General features: G+C 42.5%; 1 protein-coding gene across 1 annotated transcript in view; it reads left to right on the top strand.

Annotated features, from left to right (window-relative positions):
- The window catches only part of RNF207 (ring finger protein 207), a 73,345-nt gene extending 53,811 nt beyond the window's left edge, over positions 1–19,534 (top strand). Inside the window, exons 9-18 of the mRNA XM_073657867.1 lie at positions 2,845–2,917; positions 4,206–4,274; positions 8,422–8,490; positions 8,713–8,834; positions 14,204–14,396; positions 15,052–15,237; positions 15,543–15,594; positions 16,241–16,358; positions 16,916–16,996; positions 17,884–19,534. Coding sequence (XP_073513968.1) covers positions 2,845–2,917; positions 4,206–4,274; positions 8,422–8,490; positions 8,713–8,834; positions 14,204–14,396; positions 15,052–15,237; positions 15,543–15,594; positions 16,241–16,358; positions 16,916–16,996; positions 17,884–18,022 — 1,102 coding nt within the window. The 3' untranslated portion in view covers positions 18,023–19,534. The remainder of the gene's footprint in view (positions 1–2,844; positions 2,918–4,205; positions 4,275–8,421; positions 8,491–8,712; positions 8,835–14,203; positions 14,397–15,051; positions 15,238–15,542; positions 15,595–16,240; positions 16,359–16,915; positions 16,997–17,883) is intronic.
- Positions 19,535–20,199: the final 665 nt, after the last annotated feature.

Genomic DNA, 20,199 nt, shown 5'->3' with positions numbered 1-20,199 from the left:
CATTTCTTTGGAGGGCCGCACAGCCCTCCATGTGCTCACCAGCGGTAGCCTGACTGCCATTAGGTACCGAGATGAGATCCTCAGACCCCTTGTGAGACCATATGCTGGTGCGGTTGGCCCTTGGTTCCTCCTAATGCAGGACAATGCCAGACCTCATGTGGCTGGAGTGTCAGCAGTTCCTGCAAGATGAAGACATTGAAGCTATGGACTGGCGCGCCTGTTCCCCGGACCTGAATCCGATTGAGCACATCTGGGACATCATGTCTCACTCCATCCACCATCGTCACGTTGCACCACAGACTGTCCAGGAGTTGGTGGATGCTTTAGTCCAGGTCTGAGAGGAGACCCCACAGGAGACCATCCGCAACCTCATCAGGAGCATGCTCAGGCGTTGTAGGGAGGCCATACAGGCACGTGGAGGCCACACACAATACTGAGCCTCATTGTGACTTGTTTTAAGGACATTACATCAAAGTTGGATCAGCCTGTAGTGTGTTTTTCCACTTTAATTTTGGGGGTGACTCCAAATTCAAGCCTCCATTGGTTAATAAATTTGATTTCCATTGATAATTTTGGGTGATTTTGATGTCAGCACATCCAACTTTGTACAGAATAAAGTTTTCAATGAGAATATTTCATTCATGCAGCTCTAGGATGTGGTATTTGAGTGTTCCCTTTATTTTTTTGAGCAGTGTATATTCTCTACATCCATTGTGTTCTTTAAGGGAAGGTGCAGACAACCTTGTATTCTCTGATCCGAGAGTATTGGGTCAATTATGCTAATCACACTCTGCTCAGAGTTTGATCATAGTGTGATCTGATTCTCTTGGATGACAAGATGGAGAAAAAAATGTCACCATCTTCTCCATTGTGTCAGTCCATGGAAATCGGACTGCACTCAGTTGTCATCCGAGTGCAGTCCGATGGTTTCCACAGACTCATTGACTTGCATGGTCAGGTGTGATCCAAGCATGCAGCGGTCGGACAAAAAAAAGTGACATGTGCACGGCCCCATAGGCCTGAGTGCGATCCGATGTTTTGCTGCTGAAGACAGCAGAGATGGCGGGAATAGGAGTCCAGCGCTTGGCGGCTAACAGCACAATTCAAAGCTTTGATTAGTTTTAAGGCCCTGATAAGTACGGTGTGAGTTCTAGCGGTCATACCCCTTAGCCATCAGCAAGTTATCAGCTATCCTGTGGTTAGGTATTAACTTGCCAAGATGGGAATAATGCTTTAAGAAAGTCATGAGCTTTATAGGAAAGTCATCCAAACCTGACAACTTTGGTAGGACCAGTAGACTTTCTAAAACGAATCAAAACTCTCCTTCGACACCAGATGTCGGGGAAGGAAGAGTAGAGTATCTCCCAACTAAGAACAGACGCACGCTCAGCTGTACTTGTGTAAATCTGCCACACAAATGTACATTCATTCAACGGCTATCTAAGTGTGGCGCCCCTGAGGGTTCGACCGCCACAGGGATGCTGCACTTCTTTAATGGAGTGTAGTGTTCCTCCTCTGAGGTAAGAACAGTGTGATAGTCGTGACCCACCCTTTGCATCCAACACCACACTTCTCCACCAGAGGGGGCTAGTATGCACTAGGTGCTGCTCCCCTGATTACAGGGAGACTGGGGAACCAAGATTTAGGGGAACCAGTTAGTGGGTGAGGGTGGAGGACTTACAAGTTAGTTACACTTTAAATTTCATATTTAATAAAAAGCCATCTTTGGTCTTGGTTCTTCTGTGCTGTCAAATACTGTGTGTAACTGTGACCTCCCTCCTGGAGCGCAGATCCTGTGTGGGCCTGCATCGGTAAGGGACACAGCCCTCGTACCCTGGCCTTGGGTCGAGGGGCAGGTTGTAGACCAGGAATGTCTCAACCCGGCCAAGGACCAGGACCAAGAAGGCCAGGAGCTTAAGAGTGTGGCTCCATAGCAAATGGATCCCAGGCAGGATGCAGACGGAGCGGTGTACGCCACCTGTCCTCGCCATGCTGATATATTCAGAGGGAGTCCGGCTGCAAGAGGGGTACCGGCCCCCGACACCCGACTTTGCTACTCCAAGTCCTGGTCGGGAAAGCCCGGTAGGCCCAGAGGATCCCACCGGGTACCGGACGGAGCGGAGCTGCTACCCGTGCCCTTGTTCTGAGAGGAGCTCAGAGGGAGTCCCGGCCTATTTGCAAACACACGGACAGGAAAGGATTCGGTCTGTAGTTCAGGAACACTCTGGTGTAGGGTCCCAACGGAATGCTGGACTTACTCGGAGGTTGTCGGACCCCTGTCCCTGGTGACCGCAGGACTCTGCGGGGAGCAGGGAGTCGCATTCCTTCTGCCATCTCTAAAGTGAGTAAAGCCTTGGAAGTTCACCCTATGGCCTCCGGACTGCTTATTCTGCGCTACTCCGCACGACGTGGCGCCCGTTCTCCTCTATTACTACCCCCATCCTCCTGTCCCTCTGCCCTGAGGCCTTGCTCCGCCTGTGGGGAGTAGTAAGAACTTTAGCCGCCATAACACCATGCCTCAGCGGACTGCAGCGGCGCTGGTGGCTTTCACCAGGTGCCACAGGTGGCGTAGTCGTAAATCAGCCACTCAACCCGGATAAGCCCACACCATCCTTTTTAATATGACGGCCCTGGGCACGGAGCAGGTCCGAGCCACGGCTGCACCCCATCTCTCCATCACAGGACCCGACTCTGAGTCCCCCAACACCCAGGGTAAAACAAAAGGGCTTCCGAGAAGAGGCGTCACATAAGCTGTACTGGCAACTTTATGCAGAAACTAGTCCAGCAGGAAGATCTGTTATGCTTTACTGGTAATAAATCGTCTTTTTTGTCCCATGTATGAAGCCAATATCAAGAGAAGGAGAAAGCCTTTAAGGATCAGCTCTCCCATCTGGCCTCCCTTCTACCCACCTTACAGGTAAGAGACCACTCCTTCACTCATTATATGTCATGCACACACATTCCTCAAAATTGTGGCGCTCCCCTTTGAAAGATAATGTAGTGGGGAGCAGATGGTACGACGCATTGTGTGGAGGGGGATGGGTCCAGGTCGGCCGACCACTTCCTATGCAAATGTGGATCTAGAAAAATGGATCTGCACTGTTATTATCATTAGAGTTTATATTTGAAACTTTGTACTCAGATCCATGAAACAGCGCTGGATGATTTAATGTAACAACTATTCAGAGTAATTATTACCCTTCATCTGAATGTGAAAAATACAAAAATGCAATAGTACAAATATAAAATAGTGCTACAATATGGTAGACAATACATCACTAATATAAGCATATAGTTGAGCAGTTGTAGTCAGTAGAATAAGGCTATGTTCACACTTGCGTTTTTGCAGCGTGTGAACAAAGCCTAAAGCTCAATGTTATCCACAACATCTGAACCAAACGGTATCTAAAACCAGTAGCGTATTGCACCACAGGTAGTTATAAGGTCTTTTACCATTTTGGAGATCGGATATCTAATGATGAGTGAATCTTTTGAAATTTTATATTTGACAGCTTCAACAAATTTGGTCAGGAAATTCAATTTGCCTCTAATCAAAAATGCTTAAAAACCTCCAAATGCCCTGAAAAGATGCACAAGTGTGATTGAACAGCAAGCAGTTGTTGCCAGGTCTGTGTCCCTCCATGCTCCAGGATATCAGACTCTCTATTTATTTGTTAAATCTGTTCTTTCTATTTTCCTGACGCAGTAATCTTCTTCACTGTGTGCTGTCACACTCTATTGGTACAGTTTTTCAGTGTTTTATGGCTTTCTTTTCCTATCTCGATTGTTAAGCTGTGATGGCTTTTCACTATCCAGATTCACCATAAAATGACTGCTCTATTCCCTGCCTCAGCTTTTATACAAATTATGATAGTCTCTGTGCAATACCATGTAATGTGAAAGGCATTATGAGGCAGGGGCGCCTTAAGTCATGTGATTCTTCTCTGACTGCTGTACATGTTTAAGGCAGATTTAGAGCCTCTGAATGAAAACAAGAATGTTTCCATTCACTGACTGCAAGCAGAATAGTGAGGAATTGAAACACAAGGGATCTAAAAAAGTTGGAAAACATTTTATTATTTATATCAAACAGGAAATATTAATTAATTATTGTAATTTTTATTTATTTTTTTGCTGTATTTGCGGGTGGCTTAAATGGACTTTCTGCAGGTATTTCTTTGAGCATTTCTTTTTCCGTGTGTTAGGTCCATCTGGTGACATGTTCTGCGTTTCTCAGCTCCGCTAACAAGGCTGAGTTCTTGGACCTTGGCTATGTAAGTCTCTTTATATCATGAGGACACACATATGTATATATATATATATATATATATATATATATATATATATATATATATATATATGTATATATATATATATATATACACTGCTCAAAAAAATAAAGGGAACACTTAAACAAAAGAATATAACTCCAAGTAAATCAAACTTCTGTGAAATCAAACTGTCCACTTAGGAAGCAACACTGATTGACAATCAATTTCACATGCTGTTGTGCAAATGGAAGAGACAATAGATGGAAATTATTGGCAATTATCAAGACACCCTCAATAAAGGATCGGCTCTGCAGGTGGGGACCACAGACCACATCTCAGTACCAATGCTTTCTGGCTGATGTCTTGGTCACTTTTGAATGTTGCTTGTGCTTTCACACTCGTGGTAGCATGAGACGGACCCTACAACCCACAGAAGTTGCTCAGGTAGTGCAGCTCATCCAGGATGGCACATCAATGCGAGCTGTGGCAAGAAGGTTTGCTGTGTCTGTCAGATTAGTGTCCAGAGGCTGGAGGCGCTACCAGGAGACAGGCCAGTACACCAGGAGACGTGGAGGGGGCCGTAGGAGTGCAACAATCCAGCAGCAGGACCGCTACCTCCGCCTTTGTGCAAGGTGGAACAGGAGGAGCACAGCCAGAGCCCTGCAAAATGACCTCCAGCTGGCCACAAATGTGCATGTGTCTGCACAAACGGATAGAAACCGACTGCATGAGGGTGGTATGAGGGCCCGATGTCCACAGATGGAGTTGTGCTAACAGCCCAACACCGTGCAGGACGCTTGGCATTAGCCACAGAACACCAAGATTGGCAAAGTCGCCACTGGCGCCCTGTGCTCTTCACAGATGAAAGCAGGTTCACACTGAGCACATGTGACAGACGTGACAGAGTCTGGAGACGCCGTGGAGAGTGATCTGCTGCCTGCAACATCCTTCAGCATGACCGGTTTGGCAGTGGGTCAGTAATGGTGTGGGGTGGCATTTCTTTGGAGGGCCCCACAGCTGCCCTCCATATGCTCGCCAGAGGTAGCCTGACTGCCATTAGGTACCGAGATGAGATCCTCAGACCCCTTGTGAGCCCATATGCTGGTGCGGTTGGGCCTTGGTTCCTCCTAATGCAGGACAATGCCAGACCTCATGTGGCTGGAGTGTGGCAGCTGTTCCTGCAAGATGAAAGCATTGAAGCTATGGACTGGCCCGCCCGTTCCCCAGACCTGAATCCGATTGAGCACATCTGGGACATCATGTCTCGCTCCATCCACCAACGTCACGTTGCACCACAGACTGTCCAGGAGTTAGCGGATGCTTTAGTCCAGGTCTGGGAGGAGATCCCACAGGAGACCATCCGCAACCTCATCAGGAGCATGCCCAGGCGTTGTAGGGAGGTCATACAGGCACGTGGAGGCCACACACAATACTGAGCCTCATTGTGACTTGTTTTAAGGACATTACATCAAAGTTGGATCAGCCTGTAGTGTGTTTTTCCACTTTAATTTTGGGGGTGACTCCAAATCCAGGCCTCCATTGGTTAATAAATTTGATTTCCATTGATGATTTTGGTGTGATTTTGTTGTCAGCACATTCATCTTTGTACAGAACAAAGTATTCAATGAGAATATTTCATTCATTCAGATCTAGGATGTGTTATTTGAGTGTTCCCTTTATTTTTTTGAGCAGTGTATATATACAGTTATATGAAAAAGTTTGGGCACCCCTATTAATCTTAAGCTTAATGTTTTAGAAAAATTGGTGTTTTTGCAACAACTATTTCAGTTTGATATATGTAATAACTGTTGGACACAGTAATGTTTCTGCCTTGAAATGAGGTTTATTGTACTAACAGAAAATGTGCTATCTGCATTCAAACAAAATTTGACAGGTGCATAAGTATGGGCACCCTTATCATTTTCTTGTTTTAAATACTCCTACCTACTTTTTACTGACTTACTAAAGCACTTTTTTTGGTTTTGTAACCTCATTGAGCTTTGAACTTCATAGCCAGGTGTATGCAATCATGAGAAAAGCTACTTAAAGTGGCCACTTGCAAGTTGTTCTCCTGTTTGAATCTCCTCTGAAGAGTGGCATCATGGGCTCCTCAAAACAACTGTCAAATGATCTGAAAACAAAGATTATTCAACATAGTTGTTCAGGGGAAGGATACAAAAAGCTGTCTCAGAGATTTAACCTGTCAGTTTCCACTGTGAGGAACATAGTAAGGAAATGGAAGAACACAGGGACAGTTCTTGTTAAGGCCAGAAGTGGCAGGCCAAGAAAAACATCAGAAAGGCAGAGAAGAAGAATGGTGAGATCAGTCAAGGACAATCCTCAGACCACCTCCAGAGAGCTGCAGCATCAACTTGCTGCAGATGGTGTCACTGTGCATCGGTCAACTATACAACGCACTTTGCACAAGGAGAAGCTGTATGGGAGAGTGATGCGAAAGAAGCCGTTTCTGCAAGCACGCCACAAACAGAGTCGGCTGAGGTATGCAAAAGCACATTTGGAGAAGCCAATTTTTTTTTGGAAGAAGGTCCTGTGGACTGATGAAACCAAGATTGAGTTGTTTGGTCATACAAAAAGGCGTTATGCATGGCGGCAAAAAAGCACAGCATTCCAAGAAAAACACTTGCTACCCACAGTAAAATTTGGTGGAGGTTCAATCATGCTTTGGGGCTGTGTGGCCAATGCCGGCACCGGGAATCTTGTTAAAGTTGAGGGACGCATGGATTCCACTCAGTATCAGCAGATTCTTGACAATAATGTTCAAGATTCAGTGATAAAGTTGAAGTTACGCAGGGGATGGATCTTTCAGCAAGACAATGATCCAAAACACCGCTCCAAATCTACTCAGGCATTCATGCAGAGGAACAATTACAATGTTCTGGAATGGCCATCCCAGTCCCCAGACCTGAATATTATTGAACATCTGTGGGATCATTTGAAGAGGGCTGTCCATGCTCGGTGACCATCAAACTTAACTGAACTGGAATTGTTTTGTAAAGAGGAATGGTCAAAAATACCTTCATCCAGGATCCAGGAAATCATCCAGAAAAAGACTTAGGTATACTAATAGATCATAGACTGAACATGAGTCAACAGTGTGATGCAGCAGCAAAAAAGGCAAATACAATTCTGGGATGTATTAACAGAAGCATACAGTCTAGATCACGTGAAGTCATTATCGGTCTTTACTCCTCTTTGGTCAGACCTCATCTGGAATACTGTGTACAGTTTTGGGCACCACATTTTAAAAAAGACATAGACAAACTGGAGCAAGTTCAGAGAAGAGCGACCAGAATGGTGACTGGTCTGCAAACCATGTCCTATGAGGAACGGTTGCAGGATTTGGGAATGTTTAGCTTGCAAAAAAGAAGACTGAGAGGAGACTTAATAGCTGTCTACAAATATGTCAAGGGCTGTCACATTGTAGAAGGATCATCTTTATTCTCATTTGCACAAGGAAAGACTAGAAGCAATGGGATGAAACTAAATGGGAGGAGACACAGATTAGATATTAGAAAAAACTTTTTGACAGTTAGGGTGATTAATGAGTGGAACAGGCTGCCACGAGAGGTGGTGAGTTCCCCTTCAATGGACGTCTTCAAACAGAGGCTGGACAGACATCTGTCTGAGATGATCTAGTGAATCCTGCTTTGAGCAGGGGGTTGGACCAGATGACCCAGGAGGTCCCTTCCAACTCTACCATTCTATGATTCTATGATTCATTAAAAGCTCCAGGAAGCGACTAGAGGCTGTTATTTTTGCAAAAGGAGGATCTACTAAATCTTAATGTCACTTTTCTGGTGAGGTGCCCATACTTATGCACCTGTCAAGTTTTGTTTGAATGCAGATTGCACATTTTCTGTTAGTACAATAAGCCTCATTTCAAGGCAGAAACATTACTGTGTCCAACAGTTATTACATATATCAAACTGAAATAGCTGTTGCAAAAACACCAATTTTTATAAAACATTAAGCTTAAGATTAATAGGGGTGCCCAAACTTTTTCATATAACTGTATATACAGTATATTTTTGAGCAGTGTATATATGTATATATACACTGCTCAACACCGTGCAGTATATATATACATCAATCAGGCTTTCACACACTTATCTAATATACATCTTCACAGCAACTAATGGAACGTCTGCAGAAAATTGTAAAGCTTCCACATCGTTTGCGGCCATCGCAGAGCAGCAAGGTAGGTTCAGACCATATACAATTAAAGCAAACCCTCTGCTGTGTGTAGTATTTTCCGCCTTTGGCTGTACAAAAATAAATACATAAATAAATTAAATATTTCCAGTCACTGACGGCAAGCAGTGATCTTGTAACTAGGAAATATAACACATTAGAAAGTTGCAGATCTTTTTCTTACATGTTGCTGTAAATTCCAATAAATGTCTCCTGGTGTGAATTGCAGATCAATACAGATTATACGGCCGAGTTTGCTCGTTGTCTGGAGCCGCTGCTAATGTTCAACCTTCGGCGTGCTGGCAGCGTGAGCAGCACATGTGGAGCCCCGGGACATGGAAATGGATGTCTGTAAGTGCTTCTAGTTAATAAATATTCTCATCACCAATAGGCACAATGTGCAGGGAAAAATTCTGGATCTTCATAGCTACATTTGCAATCAGAATGATCCTATCTCCCATTGTAAATTTGGATAATTAGCAAAATGTACAAACTTAAACCAGTGAAACAAGAAAAATATCAATAGATCAACCCAACTACTATAGCAAGTAGTTTCTCCAAATTCAGCACAAATCCACTTTTACTCATTACTGTAGTCCCAAAATTATCCACTCCCTTTGGCTGTTATGACCTGCTGCAAACAAGATGCATAGCCAGACAACAGCTTCTGGGATAGTTTCTGAGGAATCTGAGCCAGTTTCTCATGGGCAATGGCCTCCAGGTCACAAATAATTATTTAATTATATTTATAATCTTATTATAATGACTATAATCTTGGGTTTGCTGTAATGGCCACTCCAGAGTCTTCCAGGTCTTCGTCTGAAGCCAAGCCTTGCTGGACTCAAGGTATGCTTTGGATTATTATCCTGTTAGCAGCAGGGCCTATTCTAGCTTTTCTGCTGCCTGGGAGAAAATTGAAATGGTGCCCCTTTCCAGAGTGCAATATAAGCCAGCAGTGAATAAACACAACTTTTGTGTTTTATCGTATTCATTTGTTATTATTTATCATTTGTTTCAATCTGCTATCATCTGATCACTTATAGTATATACTGCAGCACTGTGTTCAGGACATGTAACGGACAAATACAGCATTAGAACCACCGTCATTGCATGAATAAATCACCAGGACCCTTATTACTACATGAATACAGCACCAGAACCATCATCAGTACATGAATATAGCACCAGAACCACCATCAGTAAATGAATAAAGCACTAGAACAACCATCAATACATGAATACAGCCCCAGAGTCACTATCAGTACATGAATACATCACCAGCATTAACATCAGTACACGAATACCCAACACTGGCACAATGTCCCGTTATGAACTATGATGCTACACCATTCCACCTTATGAACTCTAACTGCCACACTGTCCATCTTTAAAAACTATTACTGCTACATCTTCCTCCCAACTTTTCTCAAAGGAATTATACCGTCACACCTTTCTCATTTATGAACTATAACCACCACACTGTCCTCCTTTGTGAACTACTAATACCACAGTCTACTACTATGAACTGTAACGTCCACACTGTCCCAACTTCACACTATCCCCTCTCTACTGTTCCACCCACACTGTCCCTATGTCTATACTGCCCCCTCCACTTTGTCGCCATCTTCAGTGTCCCTTCCACACTGCCCCTTTTCTATATTGCACACTCACACTGTCCCCCACACTTTGCTGCCTCCCTACATTGTGCCCTTACAATATCCGTCCTATGCTGCCCCCTCTTTATACTGTGACCTCACACTACCCCACCTCCATGCTGCCCCTAGTGGATTCTATGTCCCTCCCGTTGCTGTCCCCTTTCTATACTGTGCCTACTCTCTATACTGTGCTCTCACACTGTCACTGTCTTCCCCACGCTGCTCCCTCTTTATATTGTGCCCCCTTTCTGTACTGTGCTCTTTCATACAGTAAATGTCATTTGATTCTTTGGATCTGCTATTGAGCCCTTACCTTCCCCTTCATGATAGCCACCTCTATGGCATTGTAGTAAGGTCAGTAGCATGATGAAGTGACATCATCACTCCACTGCACATTGGGGGAAGGAAACTAATAAGCGCTCCGCTGCCCCTACAGTGCCGACACTCATATCTATAATTGTATTCATGTCTAAAAGATGCATTTACAATTGAATGCAGAAGGCAAAGAACCAGATGAATCTCAGTCCTGATGGCTGGCAAAATGAGAGAGATACCTCAGACCACCACCTGAGGCGAAATACTCATCTTGGCTCATAGCAGAAGTGGTCCTGTATGGTTCAATGACACCCAAGCTTCAGCTTCCAAACAGAAGGCTTGACGTTTCCATTGCTCAGATTTCCTGATATGTGATTAAATTTATCTTGCCCTCCACACATTGCAGATTTCTAGCGCCAGAGTAAGCAAAGCAGCTCCAGAGCATCACAGAACCATCACTATATTTAACTGTAGGCATTGCTGAGCTACCACCATGCTTCACTGTAGGCATCACTGAGCAACCACCATGTTTCACTGTAGTCAAGGTGTTCTTTTCAGCATATATTTCTTTCTTTCTCCTCCGGATATATTGCTGATCCATAAACCCGATAAGTTCCAGTTTTGTTTAATTGCTTCACAGAACAGATTCCCCAAAAGACAACTGTCAATAAAGGGATGAATACTGAGCCTGCAGTAGTCAGTAAAAGTGGCATTTTGTGCCGAATTTGGAGAAACTTCTATCTATATTAGGTGTGCTGAGCTATTTAAATTGTTCTTGTTTGATTGGTTTATTGCAAACAGAAGACATTTTGGTAATAAACCAAATTCACAATAGTGGTAGAATAACTTTGATTATAACTGTAAGATAATACAAATACATATGTATTTGTCAACCTAATCCCACACAAGAATGAAAGTATGCTGCGGATTTCAAATCTGCCGCATACTCATTCCTGTGCAGATTTTCATTGCAGATTTCACCCTATTTAAGGGAAGAGTCAAACGGCCATAAAACCCGGACGAGGATCGCAATGCAATACTAAGACTGGCCGGCGGCTATCCCGACCTGAGTGTGACAGCTGCATAGAATTACATGCTGTCATGCTTGGGTCTGGAGAGCCGACGGCCAGCCAAGCATTGCGTTGCGATCCTCGTCTGAGTTATACAGCCGTCTGTCTCTTCCCTTATGCTTAGTAATGGAGTAGGGTGAGATCCGCAGCCCAATCCAATTCGGATAAGTTGAGAATTTGTCTTGGAAATCTTCCGCATGTGTGAACATGGCCTAAAGGTGGAAGTGCCCTTTACAAATGTTCACGTTTACTAACATAAAATTTAAATCACTATTTTTTTTTGGTCACCTAAAAAGTTTCTCTGCTGTGAATATTCTCCACCTTGTGATTCCTATTTTTGCCACTGGGCCATTGGCTCATCTTGTTCTTTTCACAAAGTCTGGAACCAGCTGAACGGATTAGTGACAAGCAGGTGGCCTGGTTATGCCAAGGTTGAGCACTGCGTGAACTGGTGTTTCCTGGAATAATGGACATGAAATACAAGTTTAAACTGTAATCAGTGCACTGACTGTGAGGCTATATCTTCTGCTTTAAGCAGGAACTCCAACATCACATGTAACAGTATTATGGTAGTTATATGCTCTTGTACATAGGGGGCAGTATTATAGTAGTTATATTCTTGTACATAGAGGCAGTATTATAGTAGTTGTATTCTTGTACATAGGGGCAGTATTATAGTAGTTATATACTTGTACATAGGAGCAGTATTATAGTAGTTATATTCTTGTATATAGGAGCAGTATTATAGTAGTTATATTCTTGTACAGAGGAGCAGTATTATAGTAGTTATATTCTTGTACATAGGAGGCAGTATTATAGTAGTTATATACTTGTACATAGGAGCAGTATTATAGTAGTTATATTCTTGTACATAGGAGCAGTATTATAGTAATTATATACTTGTACATAGTGGCAGTATTATGGTAGTTATATTCTTGTACATAGGGGGCAGTATTATAGTAGTGATATTCTTGTACATAGGAGCAGTATTATGGTAGTTATATTCTTGTACATAGGAGCAGTATTATAGTAGTTATATTCTTGTACATAGGGGCAGTATTATAGTAGTTATATTCTTGTACATAGAGGCAGTATTATAGTAGTTATATTCTTGTACATAGGAGCAGTGTTATAGTAGTTATATTCTTGTACATAGGAGCAATATTATAGTAGTTATATTCTTGCACAGTATCACAGTAGTTGTTTATAAGCGTCTAATAGTTGTCTATATTCAGATATCTATGCAAAACAATCTAAATTATATACCGCAAAAATTTTCAAGTTAATTGATAAATAATTTTCCATCTTACTTTTTTTTTTTTTGCTTCTGGCAGATGACCAGCAGCATTTCTTTTATCTACAGCGTGCTCGCGCGTTCCAGGCAGTGTTTGCACCTGGGTGATTAGTGGCATGCCGGGGTTACAGAGAAACTTGTGAGCACATGGTCTGGCCAGCACTATTTTTATCAGAATTTCAGGGAACTCTTAGAGCTCAAATCTTTAGCACCGTCTATATATATATTTAGGCAGGCGACTGTCACATAAAGCTCAAACTTCTTCATGTAGCTCAGATGGAAGGTGGAAGCTTAAAGAGGACACATTGTCTGCTTCTGGTACTCCAACACCGGGGCTGGATTTACACCATATAGGACATTGCTTAGCACACCTGACATCAACCAACCGATTCAGGTAATTGGGTTTTTAATGGGTTAACACTTGATATGTTGGATGTGGTTGTTCCCATTACTAGGTGCATTGACGTAGCTATAGGGGGGTGCAAAGGTTGCAGCCAGTTCCTGGGGCCTAATGGCTCTTTTATGACAAAGGAGGGCAGAACTTTCAAAAATTATTGCAAAATTGCTGCGTTTTTGCAAAATTGAAACATGACTTAAGAGTTCCCATATAAATAATACTATTTGCCAAGCAGATAAGAACCACTTGGCCAACATCGCTCATGGTTTTACCGTGAATTTCTGTGGTTTGATATGTCTGGGTGCCACTTTCTGCCTTCAGGACCCTGGTACAGATTGTTCATTGGGTCCCTCAGCTTGAACTTATCCTTCTAAGTAGGTGCACATGGAGATACTTGCATCTCTGTAAGGAATAATATATGTCTAGTGACCACTTGTCTGTGTCACCTCCCCAGTCAATGTACATTGTATGATTTGTTGCTATTGTGGTTCATGACGTTCCACCAAATGTTATAACGTTTCTATATGGGCTCATTCAGACATCCGATTTTCGCGTATGAGTGCTATTCATGGTTTTCATGGATAGCACTCGTACCTGCGATAGTCCATGGGGCTGTGCAAATTTTTCACGGACTGAGTTGTCTTTGGAAAATCGCGGAGACATGTCCTATTTTGACCCGAGGGTCGGCTCAAGTTCAGCAATGCAAGTCAATGGGTCCATGAAAAAAATCGGACCGCACCCAGATAACATCTGAGTGCGGTCCGATTTTTATAGACTGTCAGAATGGAGAAGGTGGAGAAGCTTTTTTTTTTCTTTATTTCTCCACGTACAAGATAAACGGATGACACTCGGATCAAACTCTGATCAAAATAATCGGTCCGTTTTTCTTCTGAGGAGAACGGATGTCTGAATGAGGCCTAAATTTGTATGATCTCTAAAGTTTATTTCATAGTGTACCTGTAGTACTTTGTACCCTATCTTATTATTAGGATTTCCAGCAGTCAGTGCTCCAATGCTTTAATAATGCCTGGATGTACCTCCTCCTGCGACAAAATGTCCATCACTGGGACTATTGTTCGTAAACCTACCATGCATCGCTATATCAGCACCAAGGTCCTACTAGCAGAAGGAGAGGACAACCCATTTACGAAACATTGCCGGAATTTCGAAGACATGTACAGGGTAGGTGATGGGTCCGTATAGTAGTGATATTTGACTTCCATACTGCCATCATACTTAGCTTTGACTTAATCCTTTCCCAACTTGGCCAATTTCAAATTTTATATTTCTAGTTCTTTTGCTCATTTTCTTCTAAGAACCATAACTTTTTTTTCTGTTTCCATATAAAGGCTTGTTTCTCTTTGGTCGAGTGGTCATTTTGGTTGCTGCCTTTCATTTTACCATATAATGTTCTGAAAAATGGGAAAATTTGATTTGAACTTTTATTTTTTTTTAAATATATATTTTTTCATAATTTTACAAAACAGATTTTATACCTTTCCCCTAGAATTTTCAATCGTTTGATTGATGTGTAGTATAATACTTTGGTATTGCTGGATATGGAGAAAATAATGAACTCCTATGTGAAGCCCAGACACATGTTTGCCATAATATTCAATTGACACCCCCGTGATCACGTTTTGGTGTGCGATGAGAGGGTAAATGTATTCATTTGATGGAGTGCCAAGTGGGGAGGAGAACGTGGTGAGAACTCGGCCTCAGTCGTAGTAGTCCTGTTAAAGCATTCATGTCAAGTGTTGTAGCAGACACTTACTAAAGCAAAAAAGGTGTGAGAAAAAAATAGTAATTGTAGACCACCACATCATTTTGCTTTCAGACCATCCAGCTGGAGATCCAGAACCTAAAAGACCAGGTCCAGGAACTTCACCGAGACCTCACCAAGCACCATTCCCTTATTAAGACCGACACAATGAGTGATATCATCCAGAAATCTATGCAGGTGGATGTTCAGATTGCCTCCGAATACTCATCAGTAGAAATTATGAGGGCGGCATTTGAAGAGGTGAGTCCACCGTCATCTCCACTTATCCGAGCTTCATGATAGTGGAGTAGAAGTTTAGGATCTAAACCTTAGGTGAGATGCAACCTCAGATTTGCAACTTTTTTTTACATTGAAGTTATGGTCAGAGACACATGAAGATCATATTGTTTTTACATTGAAGCCAACCAGGCGGTCAGCTGGAAGCCGCTCCTGGAAATGTACAGAAATGGGCTGGGTCCAGAGCCATAAAATGGCCCTAAAGTGCTGTAGTTCAGACAAGATATTTCTCATACATATGTAGTATTTCTGGATTTTCTTTATTCTAGATATGGGAGGAAACATATCAGAGAGTTGTAAATGAGCAGGAAATTTATGAAGGTAAGATGGCTTCCCTTGTTGTTGTTTTTTATGCACATGTTGTAGTCACATTGCAATTTTGGAAGAATTGCAGCAAAAATTTGACCTGACCACCATATGTGAATAATGCCTTATGGGTATATGCACACTACATTCTTTTTTCAGGCGGGTGAACCCACTGTGTTTTTAAAGATGAAGACTCTTCAGAAAACACCCGCATTTTCTTTTTCCTGGAGCATCTTTTTAATTCATTTCTGGAGCACTTTTCAATTTTTTTTAGCATTTTTTGGACATTTTGTAAACTTTTTTCATACTCCATTCATCAATAAGCAAACCGCTAGTGGATTTTGAAGCAAAATGCTCAAAAAGATGCCTGGGCATCTTTTGAGCCTTTCAATTGACTTCTATTGTAAAGTGTAGAGCATCTTCATAGCGGAAAACGCCTGAACAATGCTTCTTTTATCCGCTTGGCATCTTTGGAAACCTGAAGCGGTTAAAAGAGTGAACATATGCACAGCAAGTCATTTTTATATAGCAATGCATATGTTCATTTTTTGGGAGCTTTTAGTTAGCGCTTTCTCAGGCGAGAATCCTCCTGAAAAAGACGAGTGCATACTGTATTCCCAAATTGTTTTGACATTAACCAATGGTTTCCCTGTAACTACAGCTCAACTGCACGACCTCCAGCAACTGAAACAAGAAAACAGCTACTTAACCACAATCGCCAAGCAGATTGCCCCGTACGTACGATCCATTGCCAAGGTTAAAGAGCGACTGGAGCCCAGGTATGAGTACAGTGTCATAACAGGATAATAATCTGAGCCTTCCACTGATCTTGTGGGGAAAAAAAAAAGTCTGCTTTGTGCTATATGTTTTTTTTTACACTGTCCCTGCGGGCACTGTATGGCTATGTCTTAACACAAGAGTGGCGCAATTTACACAGAGCCTAATGCCGGGTTCAGACGGGTGTATTTCACAGTCCGTATACGGACCGCCATACCCCGACTGACTGCAGGTCTCCAAACCTGAACTTGCAGAGACTGTAAGTTTGGGCCGGGAGACCCACGGTCAGTCCGGGTATGGCGGTCCATAAATAAGCATGTGTGAACCCAGCCCGACTTTAATATCATGCCTGATGGATATGTTATAAAAAAACGTTTAGCTGCACAACTTAGAAGCTTGGGTATCTGCTCCACCATGGACCGCCAGCACAGGTTCCTACAATAGAAGACCCCCGTGTGTAACAGATGATGAGGCATTAGCTGCAGGCTCTGAGGGGTGGACGAGGCAGGGGGCTTGTTGGCTTCCTCAATATTTGATATCTGTGATTTATTCCATTTAGGCTGAAGGTGCCCAAAGAGCAGAGGGATGAAGTGTCAGAGAAAATATTTGAGGATTCTGCATGGATGGAATCACACAGCAGGTACATATTACACAGTAATAGCCAACCTACCAGCAATTGCAGAGTCAGGGATCAGAAAGCAATGTATTTCTCCTACAGTCGCAGATTGGGGTCCGCCAAGAGCATCTTAGGCTAAGGGCTTGCTCACACGTTGCGTTTTTGCAGCGTTTTTTTCTGTGTCTAAAAAATGCTGCAGTTTTCAGTACAAAACAAATGACATTTCTGAAATCTCATGCGCACGCCGCTTATTTTTTCCTTACGGATTTTAACCATGCAAGCGTTTTTTTAACTCTTTCAGCGTGTTTGCAGCATGTTTCATCCACCAAAAACGCAGTGAAACGCGCCAAAAACTTATTGTATGCAACGTAGCGCTTTTCCTGCCAACAGGTGCCGAAAAATCTGCTGCAGATACTCAATGCACATATTGTTCCCACGATTAGCACTTAGGGAGTTTTTGATTTTGGAAATTTTCTGCACCTGTTAGTGATATTAGGATACGTGCGGCTTTTTCATTGCACTTTTCATTGCTTTTTTATTGTGTTTTTGATGCTGGGGTTTTTGTCTCTTGTTGGTGTCTCATGTTTTAACTAAAGCTGCTTGGCCTAAGAAATAGGGTTACTGCGTCTTCAGTGCATTGTGTGGGGAAAGACCTTAAAAATGGAATAAGTCAGACAAGCAGATACCAGATATGGCTTCTCTCCAACGAGTCCATTAAATCCTTCCCGCGAATCGCAGGATGAGACTGGAATGTGACGCTGATCACCTCTCCAGACAGAATAGCAATCTCGTTATTTGGACGCGTCCTGTACACGTGCACCCGCCTCATGTGTACAGGGAGTCCCATCATTGTCTCTATGTTGCACAATGAACTCTCTGAATATATTAGTAATTGACGTTTTTCCTCCTAGGAACGACTTTTCAGTTTGTTCAGAAGAGCAACATGAAAAACCAACGGAGCTGAAAATGAGCGATGACGCGTCGGTAAAAAGTAAAGAATACTATAGGCTGAAGCCGAGCGCTCCAAACTGGAAAGGGTTAAGTACGTGAGGGTAAATGCCAGGCCACATAGTGACCATAAATGTGTGTATGGCCCCTGTAATGTCACCTAGTCATTGGATAGTCAAAGGGACGTCGCAGCTCTCCACTCAGAGCACTAAGGGCCCGATTCATTACTGCATTCTCACCTTTGTAATCTCGTTTTCGGCATTTTTCCCGCTTTTCATTTGCGCTTTTTTTTAAAGTCTATTTTTTTTATGTTCTCCAATGTGCGTGGGGTTTAGGGTTTACAGATGTTTTCGGCTGATTCATCAATTTTTTTTTTTTTTTTTTTTTACACAAATGTGCTCCAGTCCCTCCCGGAGTGATTTTCTGTATGTCTAAATTTTTGGCACAAATTTTGCAACATTTTAGTGCAATATCTATCATAAAGACAGTTACACTTTAACTTTTTTTTTTGCCACTTTTTAGTGCAAAAACACCTCATATTGCACTAAAATGTTGCAATAGATATATGCTGCAAATAGCTGACCAGTATGGGGTCCTGAGACCCCCGGCGATTGCACAAAATACTGCTCTGCAGACTTACTGTAGAGCCTGTAGACCACTGTGTCTGGTCTGCAACAGCTTTGCACATCAGAGTGGTATTTTGTGCGATCTATGGGGGGTCTCAGGATGTGGACTACTGACCAGCAGCTATTTGCAATATCTATAACATACCTTTAAAAAAAGAAAAATCGCAAATGAGTTTGACTTTATATGTCAAAATCTAGTCCCACAATGAGATCTCAGTACCCCGACTCCCGGCTGATGCAGAAATAGCACGCAACGCTTTATGTTTATCATAGCCAGGACATGTGTAGTTATAGAAAATGTGATTTATTGCAGCATTCATGTCCCATATTTTCCAATATTCTGGATTATTGGACGGTCATTTAGCAGTATATGACATACAGACCAGCACGGTGGCTCAGTGGTTAGCACTGTACTATGTATAGGGCACAAAAATGTGAATTAGAGCAGAGTTTAGAGTTGCACGCTATAGATACATATATCAAGAAAGGTAAACATAAACCATCCATGATGCAACCCACTCATTGGACATATATATCTGTGGCCAATCGTTGAAAAAACTATAAAAAGGAGAGTGCCGAAGCAAAAAACAACGATCACATGGCCATGATATGAAAAGCGTATATAGACTTTATTTAAACATTTATTTGCATACAGAAAAATAGAGCAGAATGTCAGGAAGACAAATGGGTACCAAATCTTCATACAATTAATAAAAGCATGAATAAAAACAAGCAGGTAACACATAAGATGCAGGTGTCATGTCTCACCACTAATTTCCTCGCTATTATCAAGTATTAAGAGACCATAGCAAATATATGAAGAGGGACACCCCGAGGAAAATCAATATATATTATAAATAGCCATATCCCAAGGTGAACATTACATATCCTTATGGTCTCACATAGTCAGCAGTTTAAACATAATTACCTAGGAGGGAGGCTGAGAACCCGCACGATACGTGCTTCCCCGACGCGCGTTTCGGCGCTGTTGCCTTTCTCAAGTCCCCTTGAGAAAGGCAACAGCGCCGAAATGCGCGTCGGGGAAGCACGTATCGTGCGGGTTCTCAGCCTCCCACCTAGGTAATTATGTTTAAACTGCTGACTATGTGAGACCATAAGGATATGTAATGTTCACCTTGGGATATGGCTATTTATAATATATATTGATTTTCCTCGGGGTGTCCCTCTTCATATATTTGCTATGGTCTCTTAATACTTGATAATAGCGAGGAAATTAGTGGTGAGACATGACACCTGCATCTTATGTGTTACCTGCTTGTTTTTATTCATGCTTTTATTAATTGTATGAAGATTTGGTACCCATTTGTCTTCCTGACATTCTGCTCTATTTTTCTGTATGCAAATAAATGTTTAAATAAAGTCTATATACGCTTTTCATATCATGGCCATGTGATCGTTGTTTTTTGCTTCGGCACTCTCCTATTTATGTATAGGGCAGCATGGTGGCTCTGTGGTTAGCACTGCAGCCTTGCAGCGCTGGGGTCCTGGGTTCAAATCCCACTAAGGACAACATCTGCAAGGAGTTTGTATGTTCTCATATTTGTGTAAGTTTCCTCCGGGTTGTCCGGTTTCCTCCCACACTCCAAAGACATACTGATAGGGAATCTTTATTGTGAGCCCCCATGGGGACAG

This window comes from Phyllobates terribilis, unplaced genomic scaffold, assembly GCF_046119375.1.
Source record: "Phyllobates terribilis strain yellow unplaced genomic scaffold, ASM4611937v1 Scaffold_12__6_contigs__length_324123572, whole genome shotgun sequence".
Taxonomy (NCBI): domain Eukaryota; kingdom Metazoa; phylum Chordata; class Amphibia; order Anura; family Dendrobatidae; genus Phyllobates; species Phyllobates terribilis.
Note: the sequence above shows the minus strand (reverse complement) of the source record. Positions and strands in the feature narration are given on the sequence as shown.